Below are 22,235 nucleotides of genomic sequence, written 5' to 3' on the forward strand. Positions count from 1 at the left end.
CCCACCACCTCCAGTAGCTGCTGCGCCAGCCGCACCAAAGACACCAGGAGAGGAACGGTGGATGGGGATAACGGCTAGTATATATAGGGCGCCGAGAGGAACAGCACAGCATTCGTCAGGAACCACCTGAAGATGGCAGCGTGTACGTCTGCTGAAATATTGTGGAGAAATTACAACGCTACCCGGTCAGATACCTGAGAACTGTTCAAATTGGAAATACGTCGGGAAAACTTCAGATCGCAAAATCAGATGATGCTGGGGGAAGTAGGAAACTAGATGCTAAAAGCAGTAGATGTATTTTGTATCTAGGTGGCAAAATAATTGATTATAGTTGAAGTAGGGGCAATATAAAACGTATACTGGTAACACCAAGAAAATCATTTCTGAAAAAGAGGAATTTGCTAATATCCAATTTAATGTAAGTGCTAGGAATTCCTTTCTGAAGTTATTTGTCTGGAGAGTAGCCTCGTATGGAAGTGAAACTTGGATGATAGGCAATTCAGACAAGAAGAAAATAGATTTGTCTTAAAATGTGGTGCTACAGAAGAATGCTGAAGATTAGATGAGCAGATCAAATAACAAATGAACTGGCGAAAAAAGAAGTACAGGACACATCCTTAGGCATCAAGGAATTGTTGATTTGGTAATGGAAGAAAGAGTGTGGGATAAAAATAGTAAACAGAGACCAAAGCTTAAATTTAGTATTCTGGTGCAAGTGGATGCAGCTATGCAGAGATGAAATGGTTTTTGCAGGATAGGCTAGCATGGGGAGCTGCATCAAACCAGTCTTCAGACTGACGACCACAACAACAACGGTTTAGAAGATGAAGCCAGTTTATGAACACATTATGTTGTATAACACTTCATTTGGATTATATTAGCAAGGTTCAGTGTTGATATGAATTAGCACGGTACACACTTGAGAACATTGCTAAGTCAGCTATCAACAAAATTATCATGCTTCTGCCGCAGATATTAATCATACATTGCAGATATACAGTATTAATTCTTAAATGTTTTGCGTTGTAAAGGTGGACCAAAATAAGTGAAAGAAACTTCTCAGGCCTCAAGAAACTTCTCCCAAAGCCAAAAAACACTGAAACATTTAGATGTCAGTAAAATAAACACAAAGAAACAATATAATTCTCAGCACTTCACAATCTTGAACACAGAATGCTGCTCACCACAGTGGTCTACAACAGAATGAGAACAGCATGTGGGATATTCAGGAGGTGGGGGAAAAAAAGGGTGTTGTCACAATTATGTTTATAGAGAATAAATGGGTGGACAACTGATAACCGACGGCTGCCTAGGTGGCAAAGCGAATTTGACAATAAACACAACCCAAAGAAGGCAGTGGCATTACATCTGTGTTTCAGAAATTTGCTAAGCATGATGAATACATACATATTACAGATCACTGGCGAAGGATACTGGAAGCTTTTTGTGCATACAAAAGTTTCAATAGTTCCCAGGTTTTCGAGACATTGTTCTTCAACACTAACGAAATTATCGACACAGAGAGTGGAGGAGATATACCATTCACATTGTCTGCTCAGCCCCGAACCCGTTGGCTGTACCACTATAGTCATTTACTAGGCATAATCATTTTGGAGGTGTATTCTTGCCATCCTCAAATTTCTGAGCCATGATGCAACTTGCCATTTTATTCTTTAACAAACATGGCCAAACATGAACGAAATGATAAAGGAGTAGGAGTCGGGGTGGGGGTGGGGGTGGGGGGAGGTTGGGGAAGAATAAGACTAAGAAGAAAGGGTTGACCTGGAACTGAACTCCAGCCTTTTGCAACCACAGCCCTGTATGTGGATGCTGAGTTAGTGAGAAACAGTTCAGTCATAAATTACCCAATAAACAAGACACTGTTCATTGAGTTTTATGTGCTTATTATTTATGTTCATCAATGCACGTGACCTTCTCATAGCAATTTAAGAACATTTGAGAGTTAAAAATTTAAGATGAATTGGGTAGCTACTGTTATTCAAGCCTAGAGAGCATTTCTGTAATAGGTGTTCAATCATTACTAGCTGCCTCTGAATACTGTATAGTTAACGGTTTACAATAATTAGTTCAAATTTCTCTTTCTCAGCCTGCCACTAAATGTCTATGAAATGCCTTTACGATTTTTCACATTAACGATGAGTTATCTACAAGAGCTTCTATGGGAGCAATTATTATTTGCAATCATTAATTACACTGCCAACATTCTTTTACCTTACAAATCGCTAGAAACATTTCGAACCTCAGCAGTCTGAGAATGTCAACAACAACTTCCTTATTATTTACTGCTTTCCATATTACATTTGTGCAAAACGAAATTTTTCTTTTCAGTGTCACTATGATTAAAGACTACAACTGAACATGGTCTGTGAAATGTTTTAGTGAAAGGTGATCCTAGTTTACAATGAAATAATCTTAGATTAACATTTGTACAACACATATTTACGAGTTAAGGTTGATCCAGGTTCATTTTCTGTGCTATTGCTTTATACAATATGACCCTAGAAGGATTTTTAATGTGGTGGTTTCAAATAGTAAAGAAATGAAATAAATGTAGATGAAATCATTTTTAAGACATACAATAATACAGGGGTGTTGCAGAACTTTGCTGGGTGAAAGCCTTATCCCGACCATTCTATGGTTTCCTAAATCATTTTGTGTGTTTGCCAGAGTAGAGCAGGCTGTGAATAATTTGTTGTATTCTTCAGTTTTACTAGCTATGTAGAAGTTACCTATGCTACTGACCATTCTCTAAGGTCAATGTCAGTAAAATTGAGCAGCAGCACCCAGGTAAACCTGTTATATATTTACTGCACATCTAAAGAAAATGTGACATACATTCCTTTTCAAGAGAAACTCTTTTAAAAATAGATTTATAGTTGATGTACAGGTGTTTCATCCAGTTACTAATGAGTTATATTTTCTCTACACTGAACACACCTATTTAATTTCAAAGCCTCCTTTTTGTATCTCTGTACTGAAATCACCTGAAGTGGTAATGTTACAGTTATCAAGCTTCTGACGCTGTTGTTCTGAGAAAAACACAGTACTAAACGACTTGTGCTGGCTACAGACTAAATGTATCTAGATGGTACAATGTGTAACTTTCTACACAGGTTGACATTTTTAATCCTAGGTCATAATTTTCCTGTTTCAGCATCCCAAAAATTCAGAAGATAAAATACTATTGGATGTTTGGTTCATTTCATATAATGAACACGGGTACAGAAGAGTGGTGGCTTATTTCCAGTCCAAAAAATTTCTGATCATATCACTGTTCTTGCACCAACTATGTTTCTGTATTTAGGTCATGATATATTAAATAACAACGCAAATGAAAAAAGGGGAAAAGGAAGAAAATTAGATAGTATACACAAACATAATGTTCACTCCTCAATGACACTGGCAAAAAGTAGGAGCAGAAAATTCAAGTTATGACTTGTACGGTGGTAATGGACTGTTGTATCCCACATTGTATTACAAGAGAAAAAATTTATTTTATTTGATACTAATCTGTACACTATCAATATTTGCTTTCAGAAGTCAGTGTCAACAGAGGAAGTTTATTTTTCAGCTGCCTCAGAATCTTAGTGTTTAGTGCGAGTAATGTCTGTGCCTGCATTCAATCAAAAGAATTTATTTTGAATTGTCCTAGGACAAAGATTGTACATCCAAATGCTAATAGAAGCAACATATTATTTCTTCCCACATACTTCTTTTGAAACAACCACAATGCGAAAATAAGATAAAATTGTGCTCGTACAGTGGCTCACCAGCAGGCATTCTCCCCACACCATGTGTGAATGGAACAGGAAAGGGCGGAAAAGACTGTGGTATCAGGAGTATCGTTAACGACAACCCGTAAGGCAGTTTGTCAAGTATAGATGTAGATGTACAGTAATTTTTGTCAGTTTATATTTCTTTCATGTGAATGGCGTTAGCTCAACAAAATGCTTTGTGTTTAGCCATTCAGATATGGTTGTTTGTCTGCATCAAAGTAAAGCAACATTTTTCCACTTCATTTTCAGCATTTCTGTTAACAGAAGCTACCTAATATTCCCATAAGCCTCTGTCTACATTTACATCTGCATTTATACTCCACAAGCCACCCAACGGTGTGCGGCGGAGGGCACTTTACTTGCCACTCTCATTACCTCCCTTTCCTATTCCAGTCGCGTATGGTTCACGGGATGAACGACTGCCGGAAAGCCTCCATGCGCACTCGAATCTCTCTAATTTTACATTCGTGATCTCCTCGAGAGGTATAAGTAAGGGGAAGCAATATATTCGATACACACCCTCTCGAAACCTGGACAGCAAGCTACACTGTGATGCAGAGCGCCTCTCTTGCAGAGTCTGCCACTTGAGTTTGCTAAACATCTCTGTAACACTGTCACGATTATCAAATAATCCTGTGACGAAACACGCTGCTCTTCTTTGGATCTTCTCTATCTCCTCTGTCAACCCGACCTGGTACGGATCCCACACTGATGAGTAATACTCAAGTATAGGTCGAACGAGTGATTTGCAAGCCACCTCCTTTGTTGATGGACTACATTTTCTAAGGACTCTCCCAATGAAACTCAACCTGGCACTCGCCTTACCAACAATTAATTTTATATGATCATTCCACTCCAGATCGTTCTGTATGCATACTCCCAGATATTTTACATAAGTAACTGCTACCAGTGTTTGTTCCGCTATCATATAATCATACAATAAAGGATCCTTCTTTCTATGTACTCGCAATACATTACTTTTGTCTATGTTAAGGGTCAGTTGCCACTCACTGCACCAAGTGCCTATCCACTGCGGATCTTCCTGCATTTCGCTGCAATTTTCTAATGCTGCAACTTCTCTGTATACTATAGTATCATCTGCGAAAAGCCGCATGGAACTCCCCACACTATCTATTAAGTCATTTATATATATTGTGAAAAGCAATGGTCCCATAACACTTCCCTGTGGCATGCCAGAGGTTGCTTTAACATCTGTAGACGTCTCTCCATTGAGAACAAAATGCTGTGTTCTGTTTGCTAAAAACTCTTCAATCCAGCCACACAGCTGGTCTGATATTCTGTAGGCTCTTACTCTGTTTATCAGGCGACAGTGCGGAACTGTATTGAATGCCTTCCAGAAGTCAAGGAAAACGGCATCTACCTGGGAGCCTGTATCTAATACTTCCTGGGTCTCATGAACAAATAAAGTGAGTTGGGTGTCACACAATCACTGTTTCCGGAATCCATGTTGATTCCTACAGAGTAGATCCTGGGTTTCCAGAAATGACATGATACACGAGCAAAAAACATGTTCTAAAATTCTACAACAGATCGACATCAGAGATACAGGCCTATAGTTTTGCTCATCTGCTCAACAGTCCTTCTTGAAAACTGGTACTACCTGTGCTCTTTTCCAATCATTTGGAACCTTCCATTCCTCCAGAGACTTGCGGTACATGGCTGTTAGAAGGGGGGCAGGTTCTTTCGTGTACTCTGTGTAGAATCGAATTGGTATCCCGTCAGGTCCAGTGGACGATCCTCTGTTGAGTGACTTCAGTTGCTTTTCTATTCCTTGGACACTTATTTCGATGTCAGCCATTTTTTCGTTTGTGCGAGGATTTAGAGAAGGAACTGCAGTGCGGTCTTTCTCTGTGAAACAGCTTTGGAAAAAGGTGTTTAGTATTTCAGCTTTACGCATGTCATCCTCTGTTTCAATGCCATTATCATCCCAGAGTGTCTAGATATGCTGTTTCGATCCACTTACTGATTTAACGTAAGACCAGAACTTCCTAGGATTTTCTGTCAAGTCGGTACATAGAATTTTACTTTTGAATTCACTCCTTATGCTAACTTTGACATTGTTTAGCTTCTGTTTGTCTGAGAGGTTTTGGCTGCGTTTAAATTTGCAGTGAAGCTCTCTTTGCTTTTGCAGTAGTTTCCCAACTTTGTTGTTGAACCACAGTGGGTTTTTCCCGTCCCTCACAGTTTTACTCAACACGTACCTGTCTAAAACACATTTTACTATTGCCTTGAACGTTTTTCATAAACACTCAACATTGTCAGTGTCGGAACAGAAATTTTCATTTTGATCTGTTAGGTAGTCTGAAATCTGCCTCCTATTACTCTTCCTAAACAGATAAACCTTCCACCCTTTTTTTATATTCCTATTTACTTCCATATTCAGGGATGCTGCAACGGCCTTATGATCACTGATTCCCTGTACTGCACTTACAGAGTCGAAAGGTTCGGGTCTGTTTGTTATCAGTAGGTCCAAGATGTTATCTCCACGAGTTGGTTCTCTGTTTAATTGCTTGAGGTAATTTTCGGATGGTGCACTCAGTATAATGTCACTCGATGCTCTGTCCCTACCACCCGTCCTAAACATCTGAGTGTCCCAGTCTATATCTGGTAAATTGAAATCTCCACCTAAGACTATAACATGCAGAGGAAATTTATGTGAAATGTATTCCATATTTTCCCTCAGTTGTTCTGCCACTTATGCTGCTGAGTTGGGAGGTTGGTAAAAGAAGCCAATTATTAACCTAGCTCGGTCCACTCATAATAATTCACAGGAACTATCCACTTATATTTAACTACAGGACAAACTGCTACTAACAGCGACAAACATGCCACCACCGGTTGCATGCAATCTACCCTTTCTAAACACTGTCTGTCATTGTCTTTAGAACTGGAAAACAATAAAAATGTTGACCACTTCACGGATGATCTCCATGAGCATTTTCCGCACAGAAAAGGTGTAGTAATATTCATTTGCATAAACATCCACTAGTATCATTTTATATAATATAGTCAATATATAGTTTTATATAACTCAGCATTACTATCTACATCACATATACTGATATTTCATCCTTGATAGCATCATTCAAACTGCTAGACATAATAATTCTTTTCTTGAGACTTCACACCTTTCTGACAAAGATATTCATGAAGTTTGAACATAGATCCCTCCTGCAAACTGATGAAGAAATGTAACCAACTGCTAACAGATAATGCAACAACACACTTATTGGATGTATCATATTTGGGGAACAGCAGGTGTGTAGCTCACCACATTGATACTCATGGTTTGCACATGTGACAGCAACATTAATGTTCTCCAAATAATTAGACATTAAATCAGATAGAGTCAGTAGAATTTAAAGATTGTTTGTTGATGACAGTTGGCTTTATGAAAATAATGTTATGGCTGATTGTAAAAAACTACAGACAGTATTTTTATTTGATTACTGAACAGTGAGAAACAAAAACAAAAGAATGGACCTGATAGTCTCAGATTAAAACATTTGTGAGGAAATTCTGCAGATTGTCACACTGTGTACCAAGGGGTAAAGCTACAACAGAATATAAAATGGAATGAACACAAGAAATTAGTAGTACCAAAGGCACATAGAAAGTTTACAACTGCCGAGAGAATTCCGGAAAAAGTACAGTGCATGTGTTAAGCAACCCACATACAAGATGAGTGCAACCTTATAGATTTGGGAATTTTATCAAGTTACCCAAACAGAAGCAACAAAATTAAAAGATTCTTTGCCAGGATTGGAAGAAATTATTATTGCTCATACAACTGGGTAAGAGAAATGCCCTTGGGTACTGCCTGCATCACATATCTCTTGTACAGATCATGAGAATAAGTTAAGAGACACTGTAGTACAGAGGCTGACAGTCAGCCATCTTCCTCTGATTCACTATAGAAACAGCCTAGGACAGGAAGTAACTAATAATAACATGAAATGAACTGTGCTACATACGGTAAATTGTAGAGTATGTGGACAAATATTAAAATGTTGTCTCAAACAAATTTACAAAAGTTATCTTATTAAATAAAAGTTGTAAGAAAGTTCTTGGAGAATGTAAATATCTTTGGATTAAGGGAGACCACTCACCGAAAAGCAGAACCATTAAGTTGTTGATAGGCACACACAAGAGAAGGAAAATTTGCTAGCTTTCAGAGTTATCCTTTGATGAGCTAAAGTAAAACAAACGCACAGTGCCAATGTTTCATTTCTTGGCAGGTGGAATGGTTGTAGGGGGGGGGGGGGGGGGGGGGGGAAGGGGTGAGGGGGGGGAGTAGTGTTGGGTGAGGTAGGGTGGGTAGAGGGAGATGGAAGACAAGGAGAGGGACTAGGGGGTGGGTGGCTAGTGGCTCAGAGGAAGGCACTCAGTTTACTGGTCAGGAATGCAGGTGGGAGGGATGGCACATTTATGGAACAAGCATGTAATGCACAATTGTTAGGACTGGTGGGGAGTGGCACACAATGAAGGTGATGTGGGAACGTGAACTGGGAGGAGGTGACAGGATGGGGGAAGGGGAAACTGTCAAGAGGAGGGTGTAGGGAAGGTGGGTTACCTGAGATTGAAGCCAGGTAGGAGCAGAGGGTGTATTGTAAGGATACCTCTCATCTGTGTAGTTCAGAGAAGCTGGTGGTGAAGGAGCCACATGGCCTGGTTTGTGAAGCAGCATTTGAAATTAAGCATGATAGGCTCAGCTGTGTGTTGTGCCACTAGGTGGTCAGCTTTGTTGTTGACAACAATTTGGCAATGGCCATTTATTCTGGTGGTTAGCTAGTTTGTATAGCTACCAGTCTCTACAATCTTGCATTACATGCCTAGTCCATATACTTGCCATCCCTCCTGCACTCCTAGCTGGCAAATCGACTGCCTCCCGACAAGCCGCTAGTCACCCACACCCAGTCCCTCTCCTTGCTTCCCAGCTCCCTCTCCGCCTGCCCACTCCACCTGACACTACCTCCACCAACCAGTCCAACTGTAGACAAATAAAACAATGGTGTGTGTGTGTGTGTGTGTGTGTGTGTGTGTGTGTGTGTGTGTGTGTGTGGTGTGTGTGTGAGAGAGAGAGAGAGAGAGAGAGAGAGAGAGAGAGAGAGAGAGAGAGAGAGAGAGAGGGTGGGAGGGAGGGAGGGAGAAAGAGAGAGAGAGAGAGAGAGAGAGAGAGAGAGAGAGAGAGAGAGAGAGAGAGAGAGAGAGAGAGGGGGGGGGGGGGGGGGGGAGAGATTGTTAGTCAAACTATACCTCCAAAAGCTAGCAAGGTTTTTTTTCTGTTGTTTGTGCCTATCGGCAACTGAATGTGCTGGATTTTCAGTGATTGGTCTCCTTTAGTCCAAAAGGATTTATCTTAACAGAAAGATAAAAAACTATCTACTACATGCTAAAATTGAGGTTGTGTGATGATTCCATCATAACATAATAATGAAACAGACCTGGTTTTTGGATAGTGTTGTATCTGTCCAGTAAACAACAACTGATCTAGAAGATAGAACAATAGCCATAAGCCCAACAGGAGGAACAAGTGGAGTGAGTGGTTCTGGGGCCATCTCTTCTCTTGTTCGCACAGATGTGTAAACAGGTCGACCATCTCCCATTTCATTGTAGGCTCTTAGGCTAATTACATACTCTGAGTTTGGGGCTGAAAAAAGAAACTACAATACAGACAATAATCTACAACAGAAATGGTATATGACAGTACTGAACAGAATACAATAAACCTACCTAGTTGTTCTATAACATAGTATCGTTGTTTGCCATCTAGAAGCTGTGTATATGCATCTGGGATTCCTTTTCCCCAGCCAATGGTATAACCACGTACCATAATATTCTGGTTACGTGGAGGGTTCCATGAGACAGTAATGCTATCTGTCATTGGTCTTGCTGTTGAAACAAAGAAATAATAGATAAAAGCTTTTTCCACTCTTTTAGAATAACATGATTTGTAATAACAGACACCATTTAAATTGTAAGGAATGTTTTATATAATACTTAATGGCTATTTCACAGAATTGTCCCGAAATTCAAAGAGCAGCCACTGTGTACCCAATCACAGCACTGATACATGAGCTAAAACCTCCACATTAAACATAAAAACAAAATTTTGGACACTGTTTGGGTGTATTTCTTCCTTACAAAAACAAACATCTTCAACATGTGTGCACTCTATTTAATTACTTCAGTTTTACTACTACAATTGTTTAACAAAGAGTCCCTGGAATTGCAGGATATTATAAATTATAATCTAAGGTAACAATATTAATTGTACAAAAATTACACACTGGACAAAGAAATGAAAAAATATGGAAGTAATTACTATGTGGTAAACATAATATATGAAAACCAAAGGTCATTATCTTAATAAACACTGTGAGGACCACTAACGGCTCCAACCCTGCAGTGATTTACAAGAGGCCTAGCTGCTCATATGCAGTAATAACAAATAAAAATTAAGTAAAAAGTAGCATTCAGCATAAGGACCTACTTTAACAATATCTTTGACATCAGAGTAAAAAGTAGACACTAAAATAATAAAGAGCACTAAACATTCACTACAATAAAAACTTAAGAAAAGCAATTTGTACACAATTTATCACCAATACTTTCAATAGCGAAAATACATTTAATACCAGTAGCCATTTATTTGATGTAATGACTTCTATGAAAGTAATTAAGGAAAAGATATATTACATTCAGTCACAGCAGACACTTTTTACACAACTATTAAATACTTTTCCTTGAAGCATACACAGACCCAAGGATTTGGATGCGTTAGATACAGGGTGCATCCGGAAAGTAATATGTTGCATTTTTTTGGTGACGTGACTATACAACACAGAGTGGTTGGAACTGTTGGGGAAGGGGCCCCCAGCAGTAGGTTACTTAACTGCCTCCATGCTCTTGGAAGGTTAGGATGGCTTCTTATGTGAACCTCTACATAGTGGCCGCTTCAAACGTATGATGGGAGAAAACTTTAGAGCAACGCTATGCAATTAAGTTTTGTGTGAAGCTCAAGAAGATGGTGCAGGTAGCTTTTGGAATATTTAAGGAAGCCTTCGGGGATGACTGCCTTTCCAGACTGCAGTCGAACAAGTGGCACAAAATGTTTAGAGGAGGTCAGGAGCAGGTCACTGACAAGGCCAGCACAGGACACTCGTGAACATCGTGAACAGATGACCATGTGACTCGTGTGCACCAGTTACTGAATTCACACTGTGAAATGAGTGTTCACCTGATGTCAGAATTAATGGACTTGCCAAAAACAATTGTTCATGAGATTGTATCAGATGACTGGGCGATGCAGAAGATTTGTGCATTATGAAAACTGCACAACGACAACATGCTGGCTCATACCACATTTGTTGTCATGGCCTACCTGATCCATATCGGTGTGAATACAGTGCCACAGCTGCCCTATAGTCTGAACATCGCTCTAATGGAATTTTCTTTTTTGTTTACTCGTTTCAATGAATTTTAAGTTATTAAACCTATCTCAGCAATACTTTCTGTTACTTTCCAGACAAACCTTGTATAAGAGGTAGATGCATAGCTAACAAATTTTCAGCATTCATTATGACTAACAAGAGACATATGCGCCACACAGTGTGTACTTTGAATAAAAATGATTAAAGGCTATAAGGCTATGCCAACCAAGTGAGAGGGGGGAGATAGGAGAAAGAAAGAGGAAAAGGAAAGAAGGAAGAGAATCTTCATAATAATATAATCTATAAGTGGCATCAAGAACAAAATAAGATTATTAAAACAAAACCATGTTTTCATTTCTGAGAACATCAACATTGGCAGAAAGAATAACAGTGAATAGAGAAAGAAAAATAAGGAAGAAAAGGCTAATAGTAGTAATGCATACAAGATACTGAGAAAGTAGAATAAGCGAAGAATGTCATTCTGAACTTAAAAAGTTATCACTGAGCATGAAATCAAATAGGTTTCCAGAGAAAGTTCCATATCCACAGTTGTTTACAATATAGATTACTGAGATAAGGTATCTTATGCACCTAACCACGAGTGTTTGTAGATGGTGCTTTTATCTACAGATGGTGGAATCCTAAGAAAATTCTTGTGAAATTCATGAGGATTTGAAATCAATAGTTTGTGCTATGACTAAGAGCTGTCACTTACTATTAATGAATACAAAAATAAAGTGGTTTTTGTTTTCACTATTGTTATGTTAAAAACACTTTCTGACATACAAATACAAATAACTCTTGGTTTAAACAATTTTTGGTTCCATTCACAATTTTGTGTTTTCCTTTCCTCACATATGTGCCATGAAGGAGCTGTGCATAGTTGTTCTATAAAGTTCATACACAGTATTCTTTGTAAATGCAAGCACATGCATTCAGTATTTTCAAAAATGTGGATATACTCTGTGCATTTGCTATCTGTAGCATTGCAAACTGCTGCAGTGCACTCTTCCGTCATCTTAAGTTGAAAAGTGTCTAGCAATCATACAAACAGTGTTTTATTTAGTTGCAACAATGGCCCTTATACAACGTGGAGATACTAATAAGCATTCTGGAATTAATAAATAGCAGCAGATACATAAAATGATGTAATATACAGCTAGTTTGCACTCACTAACAATGAGAACTATAAGATGAGAGGTCTTTGAATCTATTTTTAGTGGTGATACGAACCTTTGAGTCCCACAGGTGTGTCCGGTACTTGTGATTCATCCAGATCATTCTCAAATGTCTCAGTAGTGTGCCACTCAGTTGGTGGACTTGAACCATTTACGTTTAGAGCCCAAAGTCGCACCTGATATACAGACCGCCTGTCAAGATTTATTAGTGCATAGAGTCGCCTGTCACCAGGTGTTGTGACAGTGTCACCACGTTTGCGGTCTTTTTTACGATATCTCAACTTGTAACCTGTGATTATTCCATTCTGACTCTCTCTGGGAGGCGGTTCCCATCGTACTATAACACTCTGCAAAACAGAGAAATGTCATAACATTGATTAGCAAATGTGGCAGGAAGCCCATCAGCTTGTATCTATATGATTTTTCTAAGAAGAAGAAGAAGAAAACAACTACTTTCTAATACTATAAATCAGCAGATTTAGGAAAAGAAAAGAAAGAGAAATCCTTTTGGAACACGCCCCCACCCCTCAATGCAGACACAAACTATTTAGCAATGATTATTGCTACACAAGGTAATTAGTTTACAACCTAACATCCAATTGATGTCAGCATCTTAACTGTTGCAATAGGTTGCTGTATTTCACAAGGGATAACTTAATAGCTTATCAAACTATGTTTCTGATTTGACTTAGCACCTTACAAAGACACTGAAAGAGTCATACAGCACTTTAAAGGCATTTATACCTACACCCTTATATAATGCAAAGATATTTCATCTTCCAGAAAGTTTCTTATTTTCTCCTGCCAACTTTGCTAACACAGAACACTCAGTTTTGTTTCATTTCTTCCTTTACTAAGATACATGCAAAAGCAACACTGTTGTATTAACCCAGCTTCACAACTCTATTACACAATGCTACCTATATTTGATGCGTTACCTACTACAGCACACAGTACAAAAGAATGCTGACCAGTTACTTGTTTATGGATCCAAACATCAGATGGCACAAAATACAACAACATAGAAGCAAGAGCCGGAGGTGATACCGAGTCAGCAGTAACGTCCTGGGCCAGAGTAGTGTTGCAGATCCGTAGTGTAACTAACAGCAAAGTCCAAACAGCGAAGTGTATCTAAATTTTGCGTGCGACATGATATGATGGCACTGAATGTCGAGACAAATAATACTGACTGCAGGAGCCTAACACGGCATCTGAGTGGCAGTAGAGTTGGCCATGATGGAGCCAATCACAACCAGCAGCAGAACTTGCATCAAGGGTGCTTGGGACTCCTGAAAGGAGAGAGGCAATGTCTCAAAAGAGCAAGTGGATGCCAAAGCAAGAGATAACAGGGGCAGCATAACGAGCAGCGAGCCGATCCCACAAGTGGAATGTAACAGAGGGAAGAAAGGTTGACTCCACAACTAAGGGAGAGAAGAAAGCGATAAAAGCAGCGGACTAGGAGAGGACAAGACCTTATTGGCAACAGTCCTCGTTGATGGCAAAGGCTACAAAAGATTATTCGAGCCAATCAACGAAGGCAGATCACAGCTCTAAAGTGTAACTGAAAATGCAAAGTGTCTGAAGTCATCGTGTCCATGTTTGGTAAAGGGCCACAGCCGGGTGGGCGACCTGCTGAAGCAGAAGTGCAGCAGTAGGCCGTGGTGAAGGTCTGTCTGCCTGTTTCTGAATCAGTACCTCAGTCAGGAGCTCGTCAGTAAGTTTATGTCTTTCCATCTGCTGACCCATCAGCTGCGTCAGAACAGCTGCCAGGTGGTTTGTAAATGGTGACTGGAAAGGAGGGGAAACAAAAATGTACTGATTGCCATACAAAACATAGAAGACCAAGTTCCACTTTTCATAGAAACGTTCAAAGTCCAGGTGCCACTGCACTAAGGAATTCAAGGTCCTAGCACAGAATAAATGTTCACAGTTCTAAAAAGTGCACAAAAAATTGTCACAGGTTGGATGATAGAACACATGCAAAGTTCAAAGTGCCTGAAGCTGAGTCCGCACTCAGCAACTGTGAGGACCGTAGTCTGAAACACACAAAAGAGATGAAATCCCGAGAAGCATGAAGTCGGTACTGTGAAAAACATCGTGAAACCAATAATCCTCATCGTCAACTGCATCACACAATATGAAAGAATGCAGAACAGTTTCCTTTTATGGAGCCAAATGCCAAACAGCACAGAATACAACAACAACAGGGAAGCAATAACTCAAGGCGATCCTTAACCAGTAACAACATTCTAGACCAGCATAGCATTGCAGATCTGTAGCGTAACCAAGAATAAAGTTCAAACAGTTTAGTGTATCTGAACCTCACGCGCAATCCAGTACGATGGCAGTAATGTCAAGATGAAGAGTGACGACTCCAAAGATAGTCTTGCAATGTATATTTATTGTAGCATCACCACTAAAGACAGTAATAACACAAATAATAGTCCCTGATCAGAGGTATATATATCTCAAAGTCTAAAATCAAACAATGGAAAATCCTGGATGGAATGTAACAATATCATGAGAAGGAAAGTTGCTACTCACCATATAGCACAGATGCTGTGTCGCAGATAAGCACAACAAAAAGAGTTTCACACTTAAAGGTTTCGGTCAATGGCCTTTGTCAATAATAGACACTGTGTGTGTGTGTGTGTGTGTGTGTGTGTGTGTGTGTGAATTGTTGACAAAGGCCATTGACCGAAACCTGTAAGTGTGAAACTCTTTTTGTTGTGCCTATCTGCGACTCAGCATCTATGCTATATGGTGAGTAGCAACTTTCCTTCTCATAATATTGTTATAATACATGCAAATTATTTTCGTGACTCAGCTGAGAAACTAGGATCTATGAGTTCGCAGTTGCCAAGTGGTTCACAAAAGACAATACAATGCTAATTTTAAGTTAGTGGTGATCCACTTAAGAAGAAACCCCAAACAACAGTGCAGCAAGAAGAAAATTTGGTGTCACAAAAGTGAATGCGCACAGGTGGCACCAGATAAAGAATAAATTAAAGAAAACTGGTACAACAAGCCAAACTTTAAGCGGACTAAAGCACAGGAGGTTTCAAAGGTTTCGTGACTTGGAGGAAACATATGGTTCAATACATGAAAGAGAAACACCAGTAGGGCTTCTTAATTACTCAAGAAATTATCCAAATGAAGGCATTGGAGATAAAGAAGAATTTTCCAACTGCATGTGTCTCAGAATTCAAAGCAAGTATTTGCTGGTGTGTGTGATGATGATTAAGAGAGCATGGCTTACATTACAACACAGAACTATGTTAGCTCGGTGACTTCCCATGGTGTATGACAAAAAACTCGTTACATATTAGTATCACATATTCGATTTTAGGAAACAGCATGATTATTTGCTAGGTCGTATGGGCAATGCCAATCGGACACCTTCTTATTTTGATATGCTGTAAAATGTTACTGTTGATGTGAAGGGTATTAAAAGTGTTCTTATAAGGACTTATGGCAATGAAAAGGCCAGAATGAGAGTAATTCTGGGTGCATTAGTAGACGGAAGCCCCCCCCCCCCTCAATATGTGATTCTTTGCAGAAAACCAATACCAGAAGAAAAACTGTCTTGACTTTAGATGTCAACAACAGAGATGGATGACAAATGACCTGATACTAGCCTAGTTGAGGGTTCTTCTGAGCAAGGATACCACGCATTTTGTTGAACAGAAGAAAAATGTTGGTGCTAGATTTTTTCAAGGGACACCTCACCCAGGAAGTTAAGGATATGATAGCAAAGAACAACAAATGCCTGGTAATAATCACTGGTGCATGACCTCACAACTTCAAGTAATGGATGATGCTGTGAATAGACCTTACCTTTTCAGGTTCAGCCACAACAGTGTTACAGTGAGTGGCTCCTACAAGGAGATTATGCCCTCCCTCCAGGGGGAAGTTACAGAAACCATGAATATCCATGCTGGGCCTATGGAACCTTACCACTGGGGGTAGGACCTCAAGTGAATCTATTATGAAAGGATTCAAAAAGTGCTGCATGTCCAATGCTAAGGATCACTCAGAAGATGACTTACTATCAGGGTTGCCACAAGTTTCTCCAAGTGAAATTCCCTGATTTCCAGATAAGTTTCAGCATTTTTTCCTGACAAATTTTGAGATTCAAGGGTAAGTAAAGACATAAGTTCACAAAAAAATGTAAGGACTTTTGTATTTCTAAACGTATGAGCAAAAATCGTAAGTACTACCATCAACATCTTTTGTAATGAAGTGTTTTTACATGGAGAAAGCAAACCAAATGGTATATATGTTTCATTACAACCACTGATATTATTTTATTTCAATGGGAAAAACACATTTGGTAACAAAAATACACATTTTGTTGGAGCCGCAAGACAGATTTAAAATACATTCACAGCGTTCAGAAAAAAAACTCAGAAAAAAGTAGGCCTCTTGAAAGCAACGTATAAGGTGGGGAAGAGTTTTGTAAATCAACACTATAGGTGACCGCCAATAAAATATTGGTTCTACTATGTTCGTTATTGTCGGTTATTACCCACTGTGTTATGTGTATTATTCTATCAGTATTGTGTGATTTTTCTTTCAATGAATACATGTCACACAAACTACCAACAACAGCCACAATTTTCTTCTTCTTACCATCCATACTTACTAATATAGCAACTCCTTTCAAAGTGCCAAAATGTACTAGAACAAATAAAATGTTTATAAAACACCACACTGTACAATACACTTGTGCTGAGACGGTTGTAATTTCTGAAATCCATTGCCCGTGGCCTCTGGCCTGCTGAGGAGCACCACAGTCCTGGGTCCATGGATAAACCATGAAAATACACCGCATTATGCCACACACAGACAGACAAAGTCTGCGGGCAGATTGGTGAGACTAAATCCGACAGGCAGCGCTCTCACATTAGTGGGAAACTATGGGCTTCAGATTGGCAGGCCCAATCCATTACAGATATCCACAGAAATGGCCTGTGGTTTTCGTCCATCATGGAAGTCCACTAGTGTAGCCAGCTATTCACATGTCACAGGCACCATGTTCATGAAATGAGACCACAATGATCACGAGGATAGGTTTGCTGAGCCACAGACAGGCACATAAAAAAGACAATCACATTATCACAACTAAATTTTTGGCCATAGCCTTTGTCAGAACACTAGAGCTCATACACACTCATGCAATCACTCAGACTCGTGCACACATGACTGTTGTCTCCAGCCGCTGTGTCAACAATCTCTGAGAATCAGAACCAAACAAACCACTCCTCATGCCTCCCTGCCCCTCATCGGCAGTTGCTAGGCTAGCAGCAAGTAATGGTGGCAGCACTGACTGCAAGGTGAGGGGAGGGATGGGAAGGAGAGAAGCAGCAAGAATGAGAGAGTAGGTAAGCAGCACACACACTCAGCTGCGCCCAGCCAGCGGTGAGGCATAACATCTCAGCAAACAAACAATTTCCTGATTTTCAGAACTTGTGGTAACCCTGACTATGGGAGGAGTGTTAGGCAGGAAGAAATGTCAGTAGGTTTTCAAATGAAGATAGTGAGTAATACCAGTGATGAAGATGATGATTAAAACTACCAATAACACAGAGCTAGTGAGCAACACAGGGAGTGAAAATAAAAATTGAGGTAAACCTTCTTTTTCTTTATGTCTCCTTTTATTATCAAAATCTAAACAATCAATAAATGGCAGAAGTTTAGACTAAGTATAATGCCAACTTTTCAGTGACATACTTTAGATCCATAAAACAGTTACTAATTTTAATTAGTAGGACTATGTTAAAAATAAAAATTTTCTCAAGAGGCCTCTTACAAAAAGGGCGTCATGTTATGTTTAGGGTAGTCTTATACTTAGGCAAATATGGTTTATGAATGATAAAAATATAGGTAAAAACATCTGAACTTGTTTTGTAGACTTTAAAAGTGAACCATATGAACACACACAGTGGATCATAGAGAATCAAGCTTCAGGTGTTTCTTCAATCCAAAATGTTCACCTTCAACGATAAAAACACCATTAAGGGGGTAGGACGTCAAATGGACCGACTTGGAGCAGTAAAGGCACCACAGGACATTTTAATTTCCACTGTCTATACTTTTACAAAAAAATTCATAAAACTTTGTCAGCATGACCAGGAAGGATTCAGAATTCACACTCATAGCAGTGCAAGTTCGAAAACATAATGAAATAATTTTTTTTACATGTGAAATTTCATCATTTTTTTCACTCACTAATGGCAGTATTTGTTGCTATAGGTACACTTTTCTTCATAAGTAAGAGAGATTCTTTGATGAATTGTGCACAGCATACAAAACATACTTAAAGGTATATGAAACTCTAGAATTTTCGAAATCTATTAAAAACTGTGGTAAAAATTGAGGTAATTAACTATAAAATTTGTGTTTTTCCTAAACATGAAGTTTAAAATATAACAGTTCATACGTTTGTTCATAAATTAAATAAATTATAGAGTTTCATACACCTGTGAGTATGGTATGTATGATGTGCTAAATTCATCGAAGAATCTGTCTAACTTATGAAGAAAGTGTACATATAGCAACAAATGCAGCCATTAGTAAGTTAAAAAATGATGAAATTACACACGTAAAATTTTTTTATTTTGTTATGTTTTCGAACTTCCACTGCAATGAGTGTGAATCCGGAATCCTTCCTGGTGATGCTGACAAAGTTCTGTGAATTTATTTGTAAAAGTATAGACACTGGAAATTAAAATGTCCTGTGATGCCTCTCCTGCTCCAAGTCGGCTCGTTTGATGTCCTACCCCCCCTAACGCACTAATACATCACTGGATGATATGCCCCAGCATTGACAGACGTATATAGTCTGGTTCACAGAACAACTTTCGTGTTGAGGTCCTGTTTTCTATAGTTTTATTATACAATCTATCATTTCATACGTGTTAACCCGACACTACCCATGAAATATCATGACAATGTCAATGAGAAAGCAGAGGGGGAGCAGAGAGCGAGGGGGAGGGAAGATGGAGGAGGGTGGGAGGGGCGTGCTAGGGTGGGTGAGGTGGAATTGGGGCAGGAGAGGGAGTAGGGAGAGTGCATTGAAGAGGGGGTAGGGAGAGTGCGTTGGAGTGGGGGAGTGGAGAGGATAGGGGTAGGGGTAGGGAGGGTGACATGGAGTGCGGGATGGGAAGAGTGAGGAGGATAATGGGAGGGAGGGGAGAGAAGGTAGGGAGGGGAGGGTGAGGGGAGGGAAGCATAACCCACCTATGCCTATGGATACTGGCACTGTTAGCTGAGAAAAATCTTATCATCTTAGTGTAACCAAAACCGTCATAGTACAACAAACATATCATACAATATTATGAAAAGGAAAGTTGCTACTCGCCATATAGCAGAAGACAAGCACAAGAAGAAGACTGTCACAAATAAAGCTTTCGGTCAGTAAGGCTTTCATCAAAAATAGACCACACACACACACACACACACACACACACACACACACACACAAAACTGCAGTCTCAGGCAACTGAGGCCACACAGCAAGCAACAGCACCAGTGCATGATGGGAGTGGCGACTGGGTGAGGATAACGAGGAGGCTGGGGCGGGGAGGGGGAGGGACAGAATGGTGGGAGTGGCGGACAGTGAAGTGCTGCAGGTTACACAGAGAGCTGGCAAGAGGTAGATGGGGCGGGGGGTAGCAGAAACAGAGAGAACTAAAACGACTCAGTAGGATGGTGGAATGAGGGCTGTGTAGTGCTGGAATGGAAATAGGGAAGGGGCTGGATGGGTGAGGACAATGACTAAAAGTTGTGGCCAGGAGGATTATGGGAACATAGAATATATTGCAGGGAAAGTTCGCACCTGCGCAGTTCAGAACAGCTGATGGTGGTGGGCAGGATCCATATGGCACAGGCTGTGAAGCAGTCATTGAAATGTAGGATGTCATGTTTGGCAGCATGCTCGGCAACAGGGTGGTCCACTTATTACTTGGCCACAGTTTGTCTGTGGCCATTCATGTGGACAGACAGCCTGTTGGTTGTCATGCCCACATAGACTGCAGCTTAGCTTGTATATCACATGACTGGTTTCACAGGTAGCCCTGCCTTTGATGAGATAGGTGGTATTAGTGACAGGACTGGAGTAGGTGGTGACAGGAGGATGTATGGGACAGGTCTTGCATCTAGGCGTATGAGCCATGATGTAAGGGATTGGGAGCAGGGGTTGTGTAAGGATGGACGAGTATATTGTATAGGTTCGGTGGAGGGCGGAAAAGCACTGTAGGAGGGGTGGGAAGGATAGTGGGCAGGACATTTCTCATTTCAGGGCAGGACTAGAGGTAGTCGAAGCCCAGGCGGAGGATGTAATTCAGTTGCTCCTGTTCCGGGTGGTACTGAGTTACGAGGAGAATACTCCTCTGTGGCTGGACAGTGGCACTTTGGGAGGTGGTTGGAGACTGGAAAGATAAGGCATGGGAGATTTGCTTTGTACAAGGTTTGGAGAATAATTAGTCTGTGAACGCTTTAATGAGACCCTCGGTATATTTCGAAAGGGACTGCTTGTCACTGCAGATGCGATGATCATGGGTGGCTAAGCTGCATGAAAGGGATTTCTTGGCAGGTGGCAGCAGTCATCTGTTTTTGATGAAGGCCTCACTGGCCAAAAGCTTTATTTGTGACAGTTGTTTTCTTGTGCCTATCTGTTACTCAGCATCTCTGCTATATGGTGAGTAGCAACTTTCCTTTTCACAATAATGTTATGTTCCATCCTGGTTTTTCCATTGTTTGAAATACATCATACAATGTCATGAAGTACATTTTGAGAAAGAGCACAGACTGTGTTTGGACACCAGATTTCATTTTCATAAAATACAACAAGAATTTTACAACTTTACAGTGGAAAACTGGCACTAACTACAATTTTGGACAAAATTAATCCATATCATTCATGAGTAGACCAATGAGAGTCCGTACAAACAGCCATACACTGTGGTGGTGGCAGTGACAGCATTATTATTATTATTATTATTATTTTTGTTGTTGTTAGTAGTAGTAGTAGTAGTAGTAGTTGTTGTTGTTGTTGTTGTACCAGTTGTACTGCATTGGTTAGTAACACTAAGCAGAAAACACAAGACAAAGCTACCACAAGTAGTGAAGCTATAACACTTTTACAGTTCACTAGCAAATGCACACAACATAGCTGCTCTTCACAGAAATAACAATTAAATTTGAAATAAAAAAGTGGGTGAGAGAGAGAGAGAGAGAGAGAGAGAGAGAGAGAGACATACGGTAGAACTGCTTGCTTCCAGTGTGACGTTTTGGGGTGGCTCTGTTGGCACATCAGACAATGTCCTTGCTGTTTTCTCTTCTGTACTTGACCCTGGGCCATTCTGATTAACAGCAACAACCCAAACACTGTACTCGGTAAACTTATTGAGATCTGTCAGCTCATACTGCAAGTCTGGTGTAACAATGTGGTGCTCTTCTACCGAACCTTCCTGAAAGCATAACTGATTATGTCACAATAAATTTCATACATCATCTTATAAACATATTCATACATTATCCTATAGTAAAAGTGAGATGTTTTTTTAGCTCTTGTGGTCTAAATCTACAGATACACTCTGCAAATCACTGGAGAGTCCTTGGTGGACTTTACAAATGCACTGCCCATACCCAGAACTCTTCTAACAAATTTAGGTCTTCCATTTGCTTTACATACTACTTATTTCATGTGTTCACCAATTTTGTATCTCTTCTTAGTATTAACCCTAAAATATTTAAATGATGTTATGTACTCTACGAGTTTTCCACTAATTCTGCAATCTGAT

General features: G+C 39.9%; 1 protein-coding gene across 1 annotated transcript in view; it reads right to left on the reverse strand.

Moving 5' to 3' along the window:
- The window catches only part of LOC124554758 (neogenin), a 247,122-nt gene that overhangs the window by 117,793 nt on the left and 107,094 nt on the right, over positions 1 to 22,235 (reverse strand). The window contains exons 11-14 of the mRNA XM_047128409.1: positions 21,693 to 21,902; positions 12,485 to 12,776; positions 9,552 to 9,710; positions 9,263 to 9,468 (exon numbers count right to left, since the gene is read on the reverse strand). Coding sequence (XP_046984365.1) covers positions 9,263 to 9,468; positions 9,552 to 9,710; positions 12,485 to 12,776; positions 21,693 to 21,902 — 867 coding nt within the window. The remainder of the gene's footprint in view (positions 1 to 9,262; positions 9,469 to 9,551; positions 9,711 to 12,484; positions 12,777 to 21,692; positions 21,903 to 22,235) is intronic.

The sequence above is a fragment of the Schistocerca americana genome, chromosome X (assembly GCF_021461395.2).
Source record: "Schistocerca americana isolate TAMUIC-IGC-003095 chromosome X, iqSchAmer2.1, whole genome shotgun sequence".
Lineage (NCBI taxonomy): Eukaryota > Metazoa > Arthropoda > Insecta > Orthoptera > Acrididae > Schistocerca > Schistocerca americana.